General features: G+C 50.3%; 1 protein-coding gene across 5 annotated transcripts in view; it reads right to left on the reverse strand.

Annotated features, from left to right (window-relative positions):
- EMID1 (EMI domain containing 1) overlaps window positions 1–20,560 on the reverse strand; it is an 87,630-nt gene extending 67,070 nt beyond the window's left edge. For 3 of the 5 annotated variants that reach the window (XM_060170451.1, XM_060170452.1, XM_060170453.1), the window contains exons 1-2: window positions 20,421–20,560; window positions 19,238–19,322 (exon numbers count right to left, since the gene is read on the reverse strand). In XM_060170451.1, the coding sequence (XP_060026434.1) occupies window positions 19,238–19,321 (84 nt within the window). In that variant the 5' untranslated portion in view covers window position 19,322; window positions 20,421–20,560. Of the gene's footprint in view, window positions 1–7,491; window positions 7,630–13,869; window positions 14,014–19,237; window positions 19,323–20,420 lie in introns of those variants that run through there. The other 2 variants (XR_009544345.1, XR_009544346.1) reach the window with 1 other exon arrangement.
- Window positions 20,561–20,864: the final 304 nt, after the last annotated feature.

Consider the following 20,864-nt stretch of genomic DNA (forward strand, 5'->3'; position numbering starts at 1 on the left):
CTGGATTCCTTTGGGGCATCCCTCCTTCTGTCTGCTCTGGCGTTTGTGGCTTGCTGTGTGCTGTTTCACTGAGAGAACACAGTGGGACCTCCGGGGGTCCCAGATGAGGTAAGAAAGTTGTGACCTGCCTCAAGCATGTCAGATGGTTGTGGGACATCTGTTACAGTCGATGAACCTACACTGACATGTCATTATCACCCAAAGTCCAAAGTTCACACTACAGTTCACTCTTGGTGTTGTACATTCTATGGGCTTTGGCAAATGTATAATGACATGTATCCACCATCAAAGTATCATACAGAGTATTTTCACCATCTTCTGTGCTCTGCCTACTCATCCCTCCCTCCCCACTAACCCCTGCTGTCTTTTTGCTGGACCTTTTTGCTGTCTCCATAGTTTTGCGTTTTCCAGAATGTCATATGGTTGGCATCATACAGTATGTAGCCTTTTCAGATTGGCTTCTTTCACGTAGTAAAACACTTTTAAGTTTCCTCCACATCTTTTCATGGCTTGATGGACTATTCCTTTTCAGTACTGAATAATATTCCATTGCCTGGATGTAGCACAGTTTATTTATACATTCACCTCCTGAAGGACATTTTGGTTTCTTCCAAGTTTTGGCAATTATGAATAAAGCTGCCATACTCATTTGAGTGCAGGTTTTTATGTGGACATGTTTTCAATTCCTTTTGGTAAATACCAAGGAGCATGACTGCAAGGATCATATAGTAAGAGCATGTTTAGTTTTGTAAGAAACCACCAAACTGTCTTCCAAAGTAGCTGTACCATTTTGCATTCCCACCAGCAATGAGAGTTCCTATTGCTCCTCACCAGCGTTTGGTGTTATCAGTATTCTAGATTTGGTTCATTCTAATAGGTGTGTAGTGGTATCTAATTGTTTTAATTTGCATTTCCCTGATGACATACGACATGGAGCATATTTTCACATGCTATTTGTCATCTGTATATCTTTTTTGGTGAGATGTATGTTAAGGTCTTTGGCCCATTTTAAAAATCAGGTCATTTATTTTCTTATTGTTGTTTGAAGAGTTCTTTATAAATATATTTTGGATAACAGTCTTTGTCAGATGTGTCTTTTGCAAATATTTTCCCCCAGTGTGTGGCTTGTCTTCTCATTCTCCTGATATGTCTTTGCAGAGCAGAAGTTTTACATTTTAATGAAGTCCAGCTTATCAACGATTTCTTTCATGGATCATGCCTTTGGTGTTATATCTAAAAAAGTCATCACCATACACAAGGTCATCTAGGTTTTCTCCTTTATTATCTTCTAGAAGTTTTATAGTTTCACATTTTACATTTATGTCTCTGATTCATTTCAAGTTAAGTTTTGTTAGAGGTGTAAGGTCTGTGGTTAGATTTTTTTTTTTTTTACATGTGGATGTCCAGTTGTTCCAATACCATTTGCTGAAAAGACTATCTTTGCTCCATTATATTGTCTTTGTTTCTTTGTTAAAGAGAAGTTGACTATATTTATGGGGATCTTTTTCTGGGTTCTCTATTCTGTTCCACTGATTGATTTGTCTGTTCTTTCACTGATACCACACTGTCTTGATTACCATAACTTTACAGTAAGTTTTGACATCAGGTAGTGTCATTCCTCCAACTTTGTTCTTCTCCTTCAATATCATGTTGGCTATTCTGGGTCTTTCGCATTTCCATATAAACTTTAGAGTCAGTTTTTTAATATCCAAAAATAACTTGCTGAGACTTCAATTGGAATTGCATTGGATCTATAGATCAAGTTGGGAAGAACTGACATCTTGACAATATTGAGTCCTTCTATTCATGAACATGAAATATCTCTCCATTTATTTATTCTTTGATATCTTTCATCAGAGTTTTCTGGTTTTCTTCATATAGATTTCGTACATATTTTGTTAGATTTATACCTAAGTATTCCATTTTGGGGGTACTCATGTAAACAGTACTATTTCTCTAATTTCAAATTCCACTTGTGCACTGCTAGTATATAGGAAACTAATTAATTTTGTATATTAATCTTGTATCCTGCAACTTTGCTATAATCACTAATTAGTTCTGGGAGTTTTTTTTTTTACTGATTCTTTCAGATTTTCTACATGGATGATCATGTCATCTGTGAACAAAGACAGTTTTATTTCTTCCTTCCCACTCTGTATACCTTTAATTTCCTTCTCTTGTCTTATTGCATTAGCTAGGAGAGACCACACCTATTTTTAATGCCACTGTATCCTTTGTACCCAGCACCATGCCAGGCATAAGTAGCTGCTCAATAAATATTTATGGAAAAAATGAACCATGTGGTCACTTAGAGGCAGAAAGCCTAAGAGAAGAGTGTGTGGTGTGTGTGCATGTGTGTGTGTCAGATGTGCACCTGCATGATAAGCACATTTGTATGACAGTGTGGGCATGCTTGTGCATGTGTGGTTGTGTGCATGTATGTGGTGTGTATGGAGAGACAGTGTGTGTGTGCATGTGTGTAGTGTATGTGTATGTGAAAGATCTTCTAACAGTGACTAGTAAATTCTACTCAGTCACTGTTCTGGAATCAGACTCATTCGAAGTAGCAGCCCCCTCTCTTGGGGAGAAGTGAGGAGGGGTTGGAGAGATGCAGCCCCTTTCTCTACCTCTTATTCACTGGTGCCCTCCCGGGGCCAAAGCTCCCAATGGCCTGTGGGAGAGTCGGGGAGAAGATGCCATTCCCACTTGGGACTCTCCAAAGGAGAGAAATGCAACATCTTCCTGCTTGGAGGCCAGGGTCTAACAGGGTTTGTGAGCATTTCTGTCAGTCCTCGCTTACATCATCCCTGCTCACCATAGAGCTCAGACATATCCAAGGGACAGCTGGGTTCAAATCCCAGCTCTGCTATTAGTTCTTTGATATTGAACAAACTTTCTTCCTCCGAGTAGGGGAAAATATTATTACCAACTCTGTTGTCATGATTAAATGAGATAATGCAAGCAACATGCTGTAGTAGGCAGCCCCCACAGTGGCCACCAATGATCCTCACCTCCTGGTATTCACACCCTTGTGTAGTTGCCTCCCACACCGAATAGGTCTGATCTCTGTACCAGCAGGACACTGCAGAAATGACTAAGTGTGATTTCTGAGGCTACATCATAAAAGACATTGAGGCTTCCATCCTTCTCTCTCTTGCATCACATGCTCCAGTAGCCAGCTACCATATCTTGAGGATGCTTAAGAAGTACCATGCAGAGGTTTAAGAGGCAAGGAACTGAGGGGGCCAGGACCGACTTGCCAGCTACATGAGTGCACCATCCTGGACATGGATCCTCCAGCCCCAGACAAGTCTTCAGATGACGGCCTCCCTGGCTGACATCTTGATTATAACCTTGTGGGAGACCCTAAACCAAAACCAGTCAGCTAAACTGCTCCTGAATCCTGACCCAGAGAAACTGACAATAATACATTTTCATTGTTTTAAGCTGCTGAACTGTGGGGTACGTTACACAGCAGAGTATAAGTCATATATGTGTGCAGCACAGTGTCTGGCACTGCGTGTACTCAACAAATGATAGGAAGGCACGGTTATTAGTCACTCCTCTCCTTTGGAATCAAGCTTTGTATCTAGGTTGAGCTCCCTGTACTAGGTTCCTTCTTCCCTTAGGCTGTGGGCTGTTCTAGGTAATGCAATGGAGGGCTGGTCTCATCAGTTTGCCAGCTGTGTCTGAATCCCTCTTTGACTTGAAGAGGATCCCCACCACCACCATCCACAGGCATTTCCATCTTGGACTAGTTAACCTATTTCCTGATTTTGTGATGTCTCCAACACCAGGACTGGTTTTAAAAAACATACAGGCAGGCCTCCTTGAATGTCTCTTTGTCTATGAAGGTAGAGGCTCCTAAAGTTAGGATGAACCTCAAGTCTCCTAGTCTAATGCCCCTCCCTCTCACTTTAATCCAATGTCCCCATTTCCCCATTTGGGCACCTGGACTTCATCTATCATCTGTCATTCTCAACATCACATCTCCTACAGAGCTCATCATTCTCAATTTTTAAAAAAATCTCTCACCGGCAAGCACTTGTTTCCTCCTAATCTGGCTCCCTGAGCAAGTGGAATCTGAAACCAGTCTCTCCTAAATATTTATACCTGAGAACACTAAGGAACAAGACACACCTGAGCTGACCAGCCCCCTACTCCCCATCTTCCTCTAGATCCATCTCCTGTTGCCCTGCTATCCCATCAGGCTGGAAAGCAGCCTCTTTCAGCAGCACCCCTGCCCTGGAGGCAGGGTCATCATGCTGATACCGCTAGACATAGGGCTGGCTGCATAATTTGTGCGGCCCAATGCACAATGAAAACATGGGGCCCCTTCTTTGACAATTATTAAGAATTTCAAGATGGTGACAGCAGAGCCGAGCACAGGACCCTTCTGAACGTGTGGCCCTGTGTCACCGCAGAGGTAGCCTTTGTGTGATGCGGGCCCTGCTGGCACCAGTCCCTGTTGTCTTAGAACTCTCCAGTGCCTTGTGTTTGCTTTTCTCCTCTGTTCTTTATTTTCATTTTCCAGCTCCCCCTTGCATCCTCTCCTTTTCTGGAAAGCTAGCCAGGACTCCTGGCTGGTGTGGCCTCCTCTGGACATCTTCAGGGCTATTGGGTTTCCCTTAACATTCATCTGCCTCTTGCTCTGGCACCATCTTTTTTTTTATTTTTTTAACATCTTTATTGGAGTATAATTGCTTAACAATGGTGTGTTAGTTTCTGCTGTATAACGAAGTGAATCAGCTATACATATACATATATCCCCATATCCCCTCCCTCTTGCATCTCCCTCCCACCCTCCCTATCCCACCCCTGTAGGTGGTCACAAAGCACCGAGCTGATCTCCCTGTGCTATGCGGCTGCTTCCCACTGGCTATCTATTTTACATTTGGTAGTGTATATAAGTCCATGCTACTCTCTCACTTTGTCCCAGCTTACCCTTCCCCCTCCCCGTGTCCTCAAGTCCATTCTCTACGTCTGTGTCTTTATTCCTGTCCTGCCCCTAGGTTCTTCAGAACCAGTTTTTTGTTGTTGTTTTTAGATTCCATATATATGTGTTAGCATATGGTATTTATTCTTCTCTTTCTGACTTACTTCACTCTGTATGACAGTCTCTAGGTCCATCCACCTCACTACAAATAACTCAGTTTCATTTCTTTTTATGGCTGAGTAATATTCCGTTGTATATATGTGTCTGGCACCATCATGTCCCTCTCCTGCCGTGGCTGAATTGATGTCAGGGACTTTAGCCACGTGGGGCTTGGTTGCAGATCAGTACCCTCTCTCCCTGCTACTTTTCCACTGGTGTTTCTCAAGCTGGGCCAGCCCACTTTTCCAGCCTCACCCACTTGCTCCTCCTACATGCTATGCTGAACAGCACTCACACTGGACCTTCCTTCAGATCTTGAGGCATTTCAGGCCCTGACACGACTGTGAGATTTTGAATAGTTATGGCAGAGACAGTGCTGTGGATTCACCAATTTCATTTCCCACACCGCCTCCCCCGCAGGAGGACTATACTTCCCAGAAGCCCTTGTATCCAGCCCAGCCCATGTGACTGGTTACAGCCAATGGGATGTGGGAGGAAGTGAAGTACAGTGAAGGAGTTTTCTCTTGGGTCCTCCCTCTAAAATCTCCTGGAGATCCTCTGCCCACTCACTCCCCACCCTGCCTGTTTGTGACATTAAGGGTGCCTTGAATCCACAAGATACTGGAGCTAAAGATGGAAGCAGTCCACAGCTGACTTTGCATAAAGGAAGAAACACCCTTGGCAACTGGGTGATGCCCTCCATCTAAACCGAGGGCCCAGGGAACAGGCCAGATCAGCTTTCTCCCCATCTTCCCAGTCCAGTGCTTGCCACCACCTTCAGTTTTTTTTCAGGAAGCTCCATGCAGCTGTGGAAAAGCACAGACTGTGGAGGCAAAGTCATAGTAGCAACTTGGGCATGAATTCTGCCTTCTGGGCCTCAGTTTCCCCATTGGAAAGATGGAGGAGGATGATCCTTTGAGATCCCCCAGCCTCTCATGATGGGCTTTGGGACCTGGGGGCTGACAGCTGCCCCTCTCACTCCCTCTGGGTACCCCTAAGTGGCGAGCTTGTCTGTGCACTCAGCTCCCACAGGTAGCTCCTTTGAGTTCGGCATTGCTTCTGGAAGTCTGAAAGGTGATAACCGTCATTTGTGTTAGTGAACACAAATGGACAGGGATGGCCGGAGGTGACTTTGAAGTTGCAAAGCCCTGGGTTTCAGTCCCAGCTCTGCCACCACTCACCAGGTCGATGACCTCGGGCAAGGGACACCTATCATCTGAAGAGGAGGACCTAAGCAGCCAGGATTAAATGAGACTCAAAAAAAAAAATAAAGCAGACTTTACTTCTCTGAGACTCAATTTCCTCATCTGTGAAATGTGAATATAACCATACCCACCCTACTGGGTGGTTGGGAGGATCAAATGAAATAATATGAAGTGTGTCGAGTTTAGCAGAGTCTGGTCCTCGGGCATTTAATCAATGTCCACCATTGATATGACAAAGTACCTGCTCTTCAGCAAATGTTAGCCCCGTGGTGGGTGGGCCTTGCTCCCCCTGACTCTGTGTACACACCCATCATCAGGGGGTCTTGCCCCAAGTGGTTTGAATGCTGTAGCTGCTCACAACCCTTCACCTGGAGCGGGTGCTGTGGTGTCAGGCTCTTTCTCAGGGTGAGTCTCTAGTACCTAATTCAGAGTTTTAAAGATGTAGCCGGTGTCATTTCCAGAGAGCATTCCAAGGCCTCAAAAGCCCATCAATAGCAAAGTTATAGCAGAAGCCCAGATCAGCCACCCGCCTCAAACTGCTGCAGACCCCTTGGCGGAAGATCAGACACCCCGATTGCTAAGGGTTAATTACAAACTTGGCGCCCATCTGCTCCAGAACTCTCAAGAGTTTTTCTTTTTTCTCTTTCCAAAGGCATAAACATTTGTACTGCAAGTAGCCCGGGGGGCTTGAGTTGTTTATTTTGTAGTTAACAAAGAGAAGAACCTTTTGGCTTGTGGCCCAAGTATTCTGCTGGCCTCAGGGAGAACCTTTTGGGAGGTGCCCCCTACACAAGCAGGTGCCTCTGGGGGTGGCTCAGGTTGGGGTGGGGCAGGCTAGCAGCTTCAGCCCGGCCCTGGGAGCCCAGGTGACTTCCCCAAGCAGGGGAAGTGCTACCTCTCAGGCTTAGTCTGTCTTGGAAACACACACCCCAGCATTTTGACTCTTCAGAAGAGACAGAAGAACGAACTGCTTTCTTCTGAGTGGTATGCCAGTGAGAGGCAAATGTTGCTTTGTTTTTTACACTTTCCATTTTAAAAAAAATAATCAATGTGCTTCCCCCCCCCAAATTGCACATGTAATTCAATAATATAAAAGATTCAAGCTACATATAAACACATCAAATAAAATGTGTTGAACAGTGACTTAGAATTTCATGGTATGGAAGTAGAATAATTCATCTGCTCACGTACCTGCTGATGGGGTGTGTTCCTTTTATAAGCAGACAAAAAGGATGCTCTTAAATAAAGATCTTCCTGTTGTTGGGTCCCGTGGGGTCAGGGCGCAGAGGACTCGCCTTCTGAGCAGACATTTTGAGAATCCGAGAGCTCCTAGGTGTCGTGGTGAGAGAGAGTGCCCTGGGTTAGTCAACAGGGTTAGGGCCCAGAGCAATGGAGGTGGCGGTTCAGGGCTGATGTTCTGCCGCAGCACTCAGATATTACCACTGAGCAGCGCTGGTGAGCAAGGCTGCGCAGGGGCGGCTCCTGCCATGAAAGCAAGGGCGTGGGAGGCACAGTCGGGGCGAGCAGAGAAAGAGCTGGGCCTGGGGTTTTAGCCTGCCTGTTTGCCCACCTGGGGCCAGGAGGGAAATAAAAGGACATCAAAATTCTGCATTTGTTCCTGACCTGAAGCAACAGATGAAGAAATCCACTGCAGGCAGGAGGCCTGCAGGAGAAGGGTATTTTCACCCAATAGATAACGTTACTGAGAAGGTGATGGTCAGTAGATATTTTTATAAAATAGGGCCATACATTGAACATATTGGGGGAAATTAGCTACTTAAAGGAACCGAGTCAGGAATTATTTTTCTAAGGAGTGAACTGCCCTTTGTGCATTGTGTGCTTAGAATTTGATAAACAGAGTTTCAATCCCAAAGGCAGGGCGCATCTGAGGTCCCATGCTCTTGGTGGTCCCCGGGAGGTCTGGCTGCAGAACCGTGTGATTCCGCTCCCGTTTGGGACTATGGACCAGGCCCTTGACATGCTGACCCTTTCCAGACCTGTGTGGTTAGAGTGTCACCACCCTTAGTTTACTGATGAAAATCATTAAAATGCCAGTGCCAGAGCTGAACACTACCTTTATTACGTTATTTAATCTTCACAACAACTCTATGAGAAAACTACTGTTAGACCTATTTTATAGATGAGTCAACTGAGGATACAAAGGTAAAATAACTTGCCTGAGGTCTGGGAGCTGGTGACAGCAGAGCCTGTATTAAACCCAGTCCCCACAAGTTCAGAGCTCATGGTATTAATGCTCCTCTGATGAGGAATCAAGGCTTCCTCGGTGAAGCCAGGTGGCTTGGCTAGGGTTACCTACACAGGTATGTTGGCAAGCCTGCCTCCTTCCCCCACCCCTCAGCAGCGGCCGCCTTCCTCAGTCCCAGCTTCCGGTCCCTGTCACCCCAAACAAGACAGAGGCACAGCCCGGAGTGTTTCTGGGGTAGAGGGTTCCCAAGACTTGGGCCCAAGTTGCAAATGACTCGGTGGGAATGGAGAAAAGGCGAACAGCACCAAAGAGAAAGGCCACCCGTGCAGCCAGTCTCCTGTTCCGAGAGTCAGCCGGGGAGCCAGGGGGTTGGAGAAAGTTAAGCAGATTCTTTGCTAAGCCCCTTTGCTGACAGATTTGATGGCAAATCTCAGCCAAGCAAGGCCACATGCAAAAGGGCCGCCCTGCCCGCCTTGCAGCACTGAGAAGGCCAGTTTCTAAGAGACTGGGGCTCCCTACGTGGGAAAGGGAAGTGATTTTTGCCCAACATTCGGCTGGGAGTCTGGCTCATGGTTCCAACTCATGGGTATTAGCAAAGGAGAACAAGGCATTGCTGAGGGTGGCAAATTAGTTATAATTAAGAGAACCTGGGAGACGCAAAACAATGTGAGGGCCACCAGCTGTCGTGGATCTGGGGCCTCTGGAGGAAACCGGTCGCCACCCCTGCAGTGCAGCCCATTCAAGCAAAGAGCCTCCCCTATCCCCACCCCGCCCTCCCTTGTGCTCCCAGGGGGCAAGCGCTGCTGTGTGTTAGGGTCTCCCTTTCTGCCCCACCAGCACCTTTTCCTTCCCTTTCTCCACAATTTAAACTCACCCAGCTTGTCTCTCAGAAAAGCAAACAGGCTTGGGGGTGGGTTCAAGTCCCGATTGCTGTGCTTCTTGAGTGAGTTATTTAACCTCTCTGAGCCTCAGTGTCCTCATCCGACACATGGGGATAATAACGAGGCCTAACCCATCCAGCTGTTGTAAGCATTCAAAAGGATGAAAAGCGGTTGGCATGGTGCAGGGGCTGGCCTGTGGGCTTGCCTTCTGTTTTCCTACAGCCCGCGAGCTGAGAATGGTATTTACATGTTTTAATTATTGGGGGAGAGTCAAAAAAGAGGAAGAATACTTTGGTGACATGTGAAAGTTATACAAAATCCAGGTTTCAGTGTCCATAAATGAAGTTTTATTGGCATACAAGCTGCCATGTGTTTATATATTGTCTGTGGCTGTTTAGGGGTGGGCCTTGGTGCCCGCCTCCCACTGCCGATCCCCACTCCCTCACAGTCACCCGAAGGCTTGAGGACTTGAGGTGATGGGGGAGGTCCTTGGGAGTCCCTGGGAATAGGCTATGGTTGGAGTGGATGCTGCCCCCAACCAGTGCAGGCAGAGTTGAGAGGTTGTGACAGCGACTGGAGACCACAGGACCCACAAAAGGTAAAATAGTTACTATTTAGCCCTTTGCAGAAGAAGTTTGCTAACTCCTGGTGTGAGTACCTGACACTGGATAAGTGATCAGTAAAGTGTATATGCATGGTTACTATTATGATTATTACTCTTTTGGTCTAGTTTTAACTTTCAGGTACCCCTGTTTTGGCTTAATGGAGAGATTCTGAACCTGAAGTCCATGGAAGGGTTTCTGGGGCTGGGTGGGGAGCATCTCTGAATCTCCAGAATTTCTATGTAGCTTTTGCAGGTGAGGTCTTTTGGGGACAGGCTTCGTGACATTCCTCTGATTCCCAAAGAAGTCTGGGTTGCCAAATAGGTAAAGAAGTGTAGATTTGATGCCTTCCTCACCCCAGGCAAATTGATCTGTATTTTCCCTGGGCTGTCTGGAAGCAACAGGGATGATATTTGGGGGAAATATTTGGGGGCCACAGGGTTTCCCCTCAGACCCCAACCCCCTGCCCAAGTGGGAGGGGCTTGCAGAGCAACAGGAACCAGGAGCCTTGGCTTTGGAGCCAGCAGACTTGGGCTCAGTCCTGGCCTTGCCCTCCACTGGCCGGACTGCTTCTCTGAGCCTTGGTTCCCAGGCTGGGTTGACCCAGGGACGACTTTAAGGGTTGAGCACAGTGTCTGGCACACATACCGCAGAAATGGTAGCTATTATTATTATCAGCAGCAGCAGCATCCTTGCACATTCAGATTTCCTCAGCTCACCTGGGACCTATAAAAAGCTGCCCCACATTTGGCTAATATGAGGTTTGAATTCCCACTGAGTGCTCTTGATCCGATTTTACCTTTGGTACCAGCGACTAAGGCGAGTTCATTACACATATTCTCACGATCAGTGTGCAAAACAGCAGGTCCTCAATTAAGTTTTTAGAAGTTCAGTGGCTTCACTTGAACAGGGACAATGGTAAACGTTCCTGAGAGCTAAATAAGAGAACTGAAGCTTCTCTGTTGCAAGAACCTTGGCTGTTTCAGATCCTGCCATCTTTTTTCCCAAGGAGTTACTCTGGACCTCAAGCTTGGATCTGTTTTCCCCCTAAAATGCTTCCCTGTGGAGCCTGGTTCCCCAGCCCAGTCATCCACAGTGGGCAGGTTCATTCCAGAGCCTGGTAAACACCACTGAGAGGGCTGAGGGCATCCCTGCTACCGGGCTGCCCTGGAGAGGGGCTTCTCAGACACAGGCTGGTCCACGGCCAGCCCAGCCCGGTGCTGTCTGCGTCCAGTTGCCGGGTGTAGTCCCATTCAGCACGGATCTGGTGGCTCCAGACAACAGCTGGAGACCAGGACGGGAGACTTCCAGCTACAAGCAAATGTTGCTGCTTCTTGAGGCTGAAATATTCTATCCCCAAAGTGTCCCTTTCAGCCAAGCAAAAACAATCAATCCCCCATGGGGACCCGACCCTGCCAGAGGAACAAAAGCTTCCCAGTTCTCTGCATCCCAGAGACCGTCTGCAGCTTCAGGCACGCACAGCCCAGTGGGGAGAGGGGATGATCACATGACCCCCAAGCTTGGAGACAAGGTCACCCTTGTCCAGCCCTTTCGTCTCCATGGGAAGAAGGGCCTTGGTTGCCTGACAGAGGATGGTGCTGATGCTGCCCTGGTGCTGGCTCCCGGATGGGCGGGTTTTAGTGTCCCATCTTGCGGGTTTGGAACAAGGAGATGAGGTCAAGGTCAGCGATCTCCAGAGTCCACTCAGATGGGTTTTGGGGGCTCCTCCTGGCGCTGCTTTAGGCAGGACAGTGGTGTGCATCCTGGCTGCGTGTATTTATTTTTCTGTTGCAGGCGGATCCATCTCTAAGAAGTTCACCAGCTAGGCTGTCCCATTTGTCTTCCACCAGCCATTAAAAATATTTTCCTTCAGGGAAGGAAAGCGCATATGGGAAACAGAGGAGAGCTCAGAGAAGATAAACACTCAAGTGAAGCTGGCCTGTGAGGTGCCATCATGTGGCAACGGCCACAGCAGGTTAGGGCTGACTGGCGCCCTGGGCGCAGGCCGAGGTCAGGAAGGGAGGGGACAGCGGGAGGGGGGCACAAACCCCACGTCAAGGCAGCGCTTTCTGGAGAAGTGTCTGGAATGACTGCTGTGCTGCGCAGTTCTCCTCCCCTGCCCCTCTCTGTTCCGCAATGAATCTCTGGAGTGATACGGCCTTCAAAGTCGAGTAACCAATACACTGTGGATAGTGGAGGAAGCAGCCAGTGGAACTTAAGGCCACTGCCTATGAGTGGATGATTCGTTTTAGAGGAAAAGGTGACTACTGACCAAACGTCTCAAACAAGAGGGCTGTCACAGTTCAGTGAGCGTCGGCAACACTCAGAAGCTTCCCAGGGATTCTGGCAGGTCTGGGGTGGGGCCCAGGAACCTGCATTTCGAACAAGCACACCAGGGATTCTGAAGCAAGTGGTCCAGGCACTGCTCTGAGGAACGCGTCTGCATCTGAGGCGGTGGTAATGTGCCCCCTTTTCTCATTGCCATAACCAGCTGGAGCAGGGAGACCTCCCCCAGCAAACTGCCTCCTGAGAATTTGGACCCGGGGCTCCCAGAACCAGCAGTGGCTGTGTGACTGAACCAGGTAGGTCCGAAGCTTGGCTTCCGGGGCTGCCCCCTCTCCTTCTCCACGAGCCAGCTCCCCCCACCCCACTCCTGCCCAGGCTCCCCCTCATCTGCCTGAGTGTGTCCGTGACACTGTCCTCAGCAGCCTCCTGGGTGGCCCCAGACACACCCTGGAGATGTCATCTGTGTCCCCATTTCCATGGGCTGTGGAACCTAGGTCTGACCCTCCCTGGGTCTCAGGCTGCCTGTCCCGGCCTGACAGCTCTGCCTCCATGTCCCACGGGATCTCACTCAGCCCAAACAGAACTCAGCATGTCTTCTCTCTCTTCCGGTGCCTTTTACGTCCTTTTTCGAAAAGACTGGCCTCTCTCTCTCCCCAGCACCCAAGTCAGGATACTTGGGCATCACCCTAGACACTCCCTTGTTCTTCACCCCCCAGCTCCTTTCTAAAATAACAAGGAACAGCCACCACTTACTGAAAACATACCACAGGTAATAACTCATCACAACTCGATGAGGTAAATAAGTACTGTAATTGCCCTCACCTGACAGGTGAGAAAACAGGCACCTGGGGAGGGGGCATGCGCCCGAGGTCACGTGGTGGTGGGGTTGGGGGATGAGCCAGGCCCCTGGCCTGCGGAGGTGGCCAACTCTCTCTCAGGCCCTCCCCTCCCTCCACGGCGCTGGTGTGGGGGCCTCGGCATCTCCCAACTGGCCTCCTCGCCCTTGGTCTTACCCCACTCCGACCTGTTTTCCAAATGCACGTAGGAAATCCTTCTCACTGGGAATCTGGCGTCGCTCCTCCACTGAAACCCTTCAAAGGCTCCCTGTTTTACACCCCCGGGCTCACAGCAAACCAATGGTGGGAGCTGAATCCTGCAGGCTGACTCAGCCGTACTCTTAGTTTACTGCCCCGCACTCCTATCTGAGCCTCAGCTTCCTCATCGTCAAAACAGGGACCACAGGACCCAATGCAAGGGCCACTGGGGTGCACAGCTCCTCACGGGAGAGGGCAGGTCACATCCGAGCTTCTTCCGTGTTATAAAAAGGAAGGGGTGGGGGGAAAGGGGAGAGGAAGAGCTGGCTGCTCTGAAAGGCAGGGAAACCCATGTGGATGATAATCATGCAGCATGCTAGCCTTCTTGACCTTCTGAGACGTAGATGCTGTGCATCTTACAGGAGGGGAAGCTGGGCCGACCGACCTGAAGCCACTTCAGACCCAGGTTTTCTGAGTGCAGAGCCCTGTGCCCTTGCCCGTGTCACCCTATGTCCACCGTGCACCATGTGAGTTTGGAATCCCAACTCTTCAGACCTTACCGGCCGGAGATCGGCTGTGGGTCAGAGACGCGATGAGAGCTGAGCGACTGGAAGACGCTGACCCAGTGAGAGCCTGAGGTCCTCCCAGCGCGACACCTTCCTGGCCTCGGGCTTGGGAGCCTCCCGTAAACACGACAACCTAGGGCCCATCACGGTTTCTACAACAATGAGAATATTTATTTTCTCCAGACGGTAAAAATAACATTTTTCTCTCTTTTGTAAAAGTACCATTACATTCCATTTTCTTAAATAACAATCCTAAAAATATATATTAAATTGTATACAGTGCGTCACACTTCATCTTATATTTTAAAATACATGATGTTTCTATTTTATTCTCAAAGTTGTGTATTAAGAGCATATTTACAAATAAAGCCATGTCATCCAAAGTCAGGATCCCTGCGGGAAGGTGAGTCTGGATGTGGGCAGGTCCTGGCGCTGTGTGGACCCCTCGGCGGCAGCCCCTCAACCGTGTGCTCCTGAGGACACGTCCTTTCTGAAGCAGTAGATTGACCTCAGACTTTCCTCCACACCCCACTGCTGCCTCGTTAAATATGTTCAACTTGGCAAGATGGGAACCTGGGAGATGGGCCCCCTGGGGTCTGCAAACAGAGGGTGAGGCCCCATCCCCCTGGGCCAGCCAGCCTGAGAGGAGGCAGCTGGGCTGGAAGGTCTGAAAAACACCCTGGGCCAGGGTAGCTAAGCTGAGAGCCCTGGCCAGGAGGTAGAACAGTGAGGAGGGTAAACAGACACCAGAGGAAAACAATCAAAAGGTTAAACATTCCCAAGGTGGTAACAAAAGCAGACATCAAACAGCAAGGAGAAGACTGGAAACCCAAGAGGGCAGCAGTTGACCGGGCTACAGAGTGGGGGCCACCAGGCTCTGCAGGAGGCCTGGGGTGCTCATCAGACAAGGGGATGGGACCTCGGAGGCCGTCCCCCTGTAAGTGCTAGGGAAGATGAAGTGCCAGGAAGCATGGGGGCTTGGTGACAGGCTGCATGCCCTGCTGGTGTCAGGATGACCCGGCCGGACACTGAGCAGGTCAGGCCACTCCTGCCTGGGGCTGATGATGGGCCATGCGGGTGGGGCCGTGCCCACCCATGGGTTCGGCCTAAGGGCCAGGACAGCTGTGCTTGCGAGTGCTTTGATCGTTGCGCTGCGGGTTTCTGGCCGGCTGGAGTCTTGAGCCAGAGCCCACACTTCAGAAGTTACAGCAACCTGGTTACCTCGCTCATGCCCAGAAAGGGGGCGCCTCACCCTTTTCTCAGGGTCACCTCTTTCCAGTCCCCTCCAACCCCCACTTTCTTGCCTCTAAAGTGGTTTCTTAGCAGATCAAGTGCTTCCTCCTTCGGTGCTCCTGGGTGTACATCTCCCCTCTTCTGGCCTCACAGGTTCCCCTCTTCTGGGACAATTTATGCCTCCAGTGTTTACTTAGCCACGGGGGGCCCTCTGGGGGATCATGCTTACAGAGGTTGGCCTGGGACAATTTATGGCCCTCTCCCCCCATGCTGTCCTGAGGCCGGTTTGGGATTCCTGGGGCTGCTCCCGGGATGGTAAGTGGGTCCCAGGGTGCTGGGCTGTGCCTGGGGTGGCAAGAAGGACAACACTGGGGTCACAGCCCTTCTGGGATCTCTGAAAAAGGGCTGCTCCAGGTGCTCAGACACACCGTGACCTGAAGTCACGAAATGTGAAGAGGGCAGGCGGGCCCATAGGATGCCCCAAGGCCAGTGATCAGAGGGAGCCCATGGCTGCGAGCGACTGCCCCTGGCCGGGTGGACCCTTCCCGGGTGGGACTCCACATTCCCTCTGTGCTGCGCGGACCTATTCACAGCACAGGGCCCTCTGTGACTGCACACACCTGACACTTGTGTTTGAGAGGAGATTCCATAAAGGCCAGGAATAGCTTGGAGGGGAGACTGCATACGTCAGTATATTCCAGTGGTCCTTGCACTCGGCAGGCCTGTCTCCAGACCCTGCTGACAGCTGCTCGGGGTAACCGCCCTTTCCAGATCAAAGCCTCACCCGGTGCCTGGGGCAGCGCCCCCGCTCTCCCGTGGACACGTGGCGTTTCCCCCTCCAAACGCCCCTGGCCCACGCTGCCAGCTCCCAGCATCTCTCCTGGTTGCTGGTGTCGCCTCCCAGCTGGCCCCACGCGGCCCTCTGTCTTTCTGGGAGCTGGGCGCAGACGCCTGCCGGTGTGGCAGACCCCTAGGGAAGGCCACAGCAGGCAGTAGCTCAGGGGTTCGGCGAGGGGGGCAAAGTGCCCCAAACACTTGGCACAACGAGGCCCAAGGCTCGAGTGCCTGTGGGAGAGCCACACTCCGACAGAGGCCAGGCCCGGCCTTTGGGGTCCCAGGTGCTCCTCCCGGCTGCTGTAGACGAGGCTGCTCTTGGACGGACGGCAGGGCTTCTGGACGGGATGGCACGGACTCCCACCGCCCGCAGCCGCTGCAGCTGCAGCTCTCAATCTTCGGAGACCTTTCCTCAGTGGGGCCCCCGTTCCCACACCCTCCCTCCCCACTCCGCATGCCACTCTCTGCGGCTCCCCTCCCCTTCTGGGGGGCAGAGGGTGTGGGAGTAGGGACAAGAGGCCTCTCCTTCCCCACTGAGCCATTCCGAAGCCCACCCTGTCCCCATAAGAAGAGGCATGGAGGCCGCAGAGAGCACAGGCCATGGGAAATTTTTCATCCTCTTTTAAAATAAGGGACACTTAAAGGAGGGACTGCTGGCACCCTGTGTCACACGTTGCTTCCTGGATGCTCAACCATGTTTACACTCCCTGTTCTGAACCGAGAGTCAGCTTAGGAATCCCGAGACGGGGCCTGGCTCAGGCTTCACAGGACGAGCAGCTTGGGGGAGAGGTCACCAAATCCAGCCCAACAAGGAGCTACTGAGCACCTAGAAAAGCTTTCGGTAAAGTCTACTGCATGAATAAATGAATGGATGTTTCCTATGACCACCCCTCAAACTTGTCTGCTGGTCACCAAGCTGCAGAAGAAGCCATAGAAAGAAGCCCATGGGTGAAGGTGTCAGGTTTTTACATGACAGGCCCTTCCAGGCTGGAGGCGGCCCATTCTCTCCTGGAGCCCACGGAGCAAAGCCCCAGAGTCAGCACAGAGCGTGGGTTTCTGTCATGCTTTGGGGGGCCAACCCCCAGGACAGCCTCAGAACTCTCTCTGCCTAGCCTGTTCCAAACCATAAAGACCAGGAGAAAGCAATCTGTGTGGACAAAACTGAGAAGAAGCACTACCTACCCACTACCTGACAGTCGTCTAGAACGTACCTGAGCCCAGTGCTGGACACAACCATCTCTGTCATCTCAGCCCCACTGTCCCGACACCCTGTTCCTAGATCAGAGAGAGAGAGATGCAGGAGGCACGGACCGTAGGACCATGAGTCTCTCTCCTAAGTGCAGTGATGAAGTAGGTCGAATCCAGGCTATGCTGCCCCTGTGGCCGGTGCCCCAGAAGAGGCCAAGGGAGAGGCAGGAAGAGTCAGTCAAAGGAAACCACGGGAGAAGTGGTCCCCAGGGGCCTCGAGCTCAGAGGGATCTCACGTCCTGGGCACAGAGCGGGGAGGTTTTAGTCACTCACAAGAGGATTACGGTCATCTTGTTGACTCTGACCCTTGAGCTTCTTCTTAAAGATGGAAATCGAAGTAGAAGGCTTATAAAAAATGCTCCAGATTTCCCCCGACGTCCCTGGTTGACGACAGTCCCTAAGGTCCCCTAAGGCAGGAACACGATGGGATCTGTCGAACAAAAATAACTTAATTTTTCAAGTAGAATAGAACAAAGCGTCCGAAAGAACCTACCATCTCATGAGATACCTGCACCTATAAAATGGGACATTCAGTGACGTGAGGCCTCAGGAAACCTCATAGCTGCCTTTAGAGACCCGAGGGACTGCCATCTGGATGACCTGCGCCCTGTGGGATGGCAGTGCACTGGGGCAGGTTCCAGCTCAGTGTAATGAAGAACCTTCTAGCTGGAAGGATTATTCAAATCTGGAAAGGGCTGGCCTGAGAGATTATGAGTTTTCAAAATACTTCTTTCTTTTTAAGCAGAAGAACTCTTTTCAAATGACACTTATTCGGAAGCCCACCTAGCTAAACAGGATGAAGGCAAGCCTGCTCTTCTTGGACTGGGACCTGCCTTTCTGCCCACGCCTGCCCTGCCCCCATGCCAGCCCCCGGCACTGCTTGACAGGGAAGCTGCAGAGGGGCTCGGTGTCAGATGAAAGTCAGACACGGGCTTTGGTGCCTCAGTGTGCGGTGAAGTGCTGGACCCTAGAGAGAGTGTCCTGCGCTCTCCCTGCTGTGGGGGACACGCAGACGGGACTGTACCTGAGAGGCTTCCCCAGAATGTGTGAACTGGGACTTAAAAAAAAAAAAAGAAAGAGAAACACAGATATAGATGCCCAGTAGACAATAACAAGGACATTGTTTCCACTGAAAAATGTAAAGTGCAGGGTGGAAAGGCCTATGGGTGGTGCCAAAGAGGCCAAGGGCAGCCTTTACAGGGCAATGGAGGAGACGGCATTTAATGTACAAAGAAGTCTGTGGCAGAGAGCAAGTGAGAAGGTCAGGGAAAAGGTAGCTTTTACAGGACACCAATGCTCAGGAAGGCCTTGAAATGGAGAGAGCCCTTATGTTAATTATATCTCAGTAAAACTGAGAAAAAAGTTTTACTGAGGAAAAGAAAAGAAATGGAGAGAGCCTGGACTGAGAACCACAGGAAAGACAGAGCAGAGGGCTAAGAAAATTAGCACCCCCCTCTGCAGGCACACAAACATCAGTGCATGGACCATCACCCCTTTCCTGGAAGGCAGAACAGTAAACCTGAACAGCGGAAGTAAGGGGAGGAAATATTTTTTTCCAAATTGGTTGGAACTGAAGGATGAAGTTTTTAAAAGCTTCTTAAATAATTGTTTTAAAATAATTATTAAGCAATAGTTAATAAAATGTTGGAATTCTCTTCCTAAGAATGTCTCACAGTTTCTAGAAGGCATCAGGAAATATGCCTGGTATTGTCCTAGGAATCTTTGCTCTTATGTAAACATCTCTTCAGGGGGCCAGCACAAGCCAAAAAATGGAAATTGTCCTGTTTTATGCCCAGACTATTTCAATCCTCCTTGAAATCGTATCCTTTAGACCCGGGAGCACACACACAATCCCTCAAACCTAGTGAGATTTGTCCAGTACATTTCACTCTACAGAGAATGAGGAATGTCTATGGCCTCACGCTGCCCAGCACTGAGCGCTTTGGAATCATGTTCCGATATTACAAGTGTTCTCAGACAACTGAAGCGTAGTAGAAAAGGAGCCCTGAGCCTTCCCCTCCTGGAGTCGGATGGCTCTCATACTCACTTGAAAGTGATGTGCAGAAGCATCTTTGCTATGACGGCTGTGACCGTGAGGATAAGGAGCGTTGCCAGGCCATACACTGTCCATCCTGCAAGTGCAAAAGACAGGGGTGATCGGACTGTGTTGTGTGCGCTCACTTTTCAGAAGGAGGTCTAAGTGAGCCCTGGTGGCTCAGAGAAGCAGGCCTGGCTGAGGAGCTCCCTGCAGGTGGGGGGTAGCCATGCAACGCAGCTCGAGCTGGGCTGGCCCGGAGTACCAGACCTTCTGAGCACCTCGACTTGCTCTAGACTCCCTCCTGGAGAGAGGCAGGCAGTGTGGTCCAAAGCACACTCAACTTGGAGTTGAACGGAGTGGTGCACATTCTGTCTCTACCACTGGAATCACTGTGCGACCACAGACGAATTACATAAACTCTCTGGGCCTCATTTCCTCATCTGAGGAATGGGATGTGTGACTTGTGAAATCCTACAGATACACAAACAATAGGATACACAGGAAGACGCTCTCCTCCCTGACTTCCTACTGTGAGTCTTGCAGGGGAAAACCTCTAGTCCAGGGAATTGCGAATGGTATCTGCAGCTCTACCAGCTTGTAAAGGCTCCAACTTCCTTGGCAGAAAAGAGAGAGTCACAGTCCGTACCCGACCAAGTTAGCCAGCTTGAACCGTAAGATCACCACCCTCTCTCCACCCGTCTCCTGCAGGACCTGCCTACACAGCTCTGGTGACTATCTGACTCTTCTTTTGCTTTTTGTCTTTCTCCTTCCATGTGTCAGCCACAGATGGGCAGGGATTTTGTGTGGTTCGCTGTACAATCCAGTGCCTAAGACAGAGCCTGACACCATTAAAGCACTTACACATCTTCCGAATGACTGAATAAACACAGCTCTGGCAACTGCTGATGCACTCAGAGAGCTACAACTTGGGGCCGCAGGAAACACTGGGTTAGCTGATTAATCACCACGTACTAAAGGCAGCCGTGTTGGATGTTGGAGGTAAGGACTACGGAATCAAGCTAAAGAGAAAATGTCCCTCCAAGGCCAGGACAAACAGAGTCATGGAGCCAGGACCCCCAGCCTACCTCGGAAAGAGAAACACCTGAGAGAGCTCTGTTTCTGTAACCGCCAAGTGCATTACCCCCAAGCTCTGTGGCTCCCCACCCCTTTGATGGTGTCTGGGAACTGCTACCTGGCATGGTCTGGGGTGGGTGGCTGGGGCTGGTGGTGATGACGTAGAGGACTTTGGAGGACCGGGCAGCGCTGACACTGAGGTTGGCCTGCTCCGTGAACACCTCAGCCAGCGTCTGGTTGGCAGTGGGCCTCTCCTGTGGCGGGTCTTCCTTGACGGCTGGAAGATCAAAAGGAATTAGCTGGGGGAAAGCTGGTGGAGACAATGAAGAGGAGGCGGCACTGGTCATGAAGAGAAGGCAGTTTTCTATGGTTCAGTGCTGGGGGCAATTCTTGGCCCCGCTGGCCCCAAAGCAGAACCTGCCAGGCTCTGGCTCCGAAGGAGCCATTTGACGTGTCTCTGCGTGGATCCCGGAACGTGCTTTAGGGTTTTCCTGCCCTTGTGCCTCTGCAGCTATGGTCCCTCTGCCCCGAAGGCCCTCTTCCTTCCTATCTGTCTGCCCCA

The sequence above is a fragment of the Lagenorhynchus albirostris genome, chromosome 14, assembly GCF_949774975.1.
Source record: "Lagenorhynchus albirostris chromosome 14, mLagAlb1.1, whole genome shotgun sequence".
Lineage (NCBI taxonomy): Eukaryota > Metazoa > Chordata > Mammalia > Artiodactyla > Delphinidae > Lagenorhynchus > Lagenorhynchus albirostris.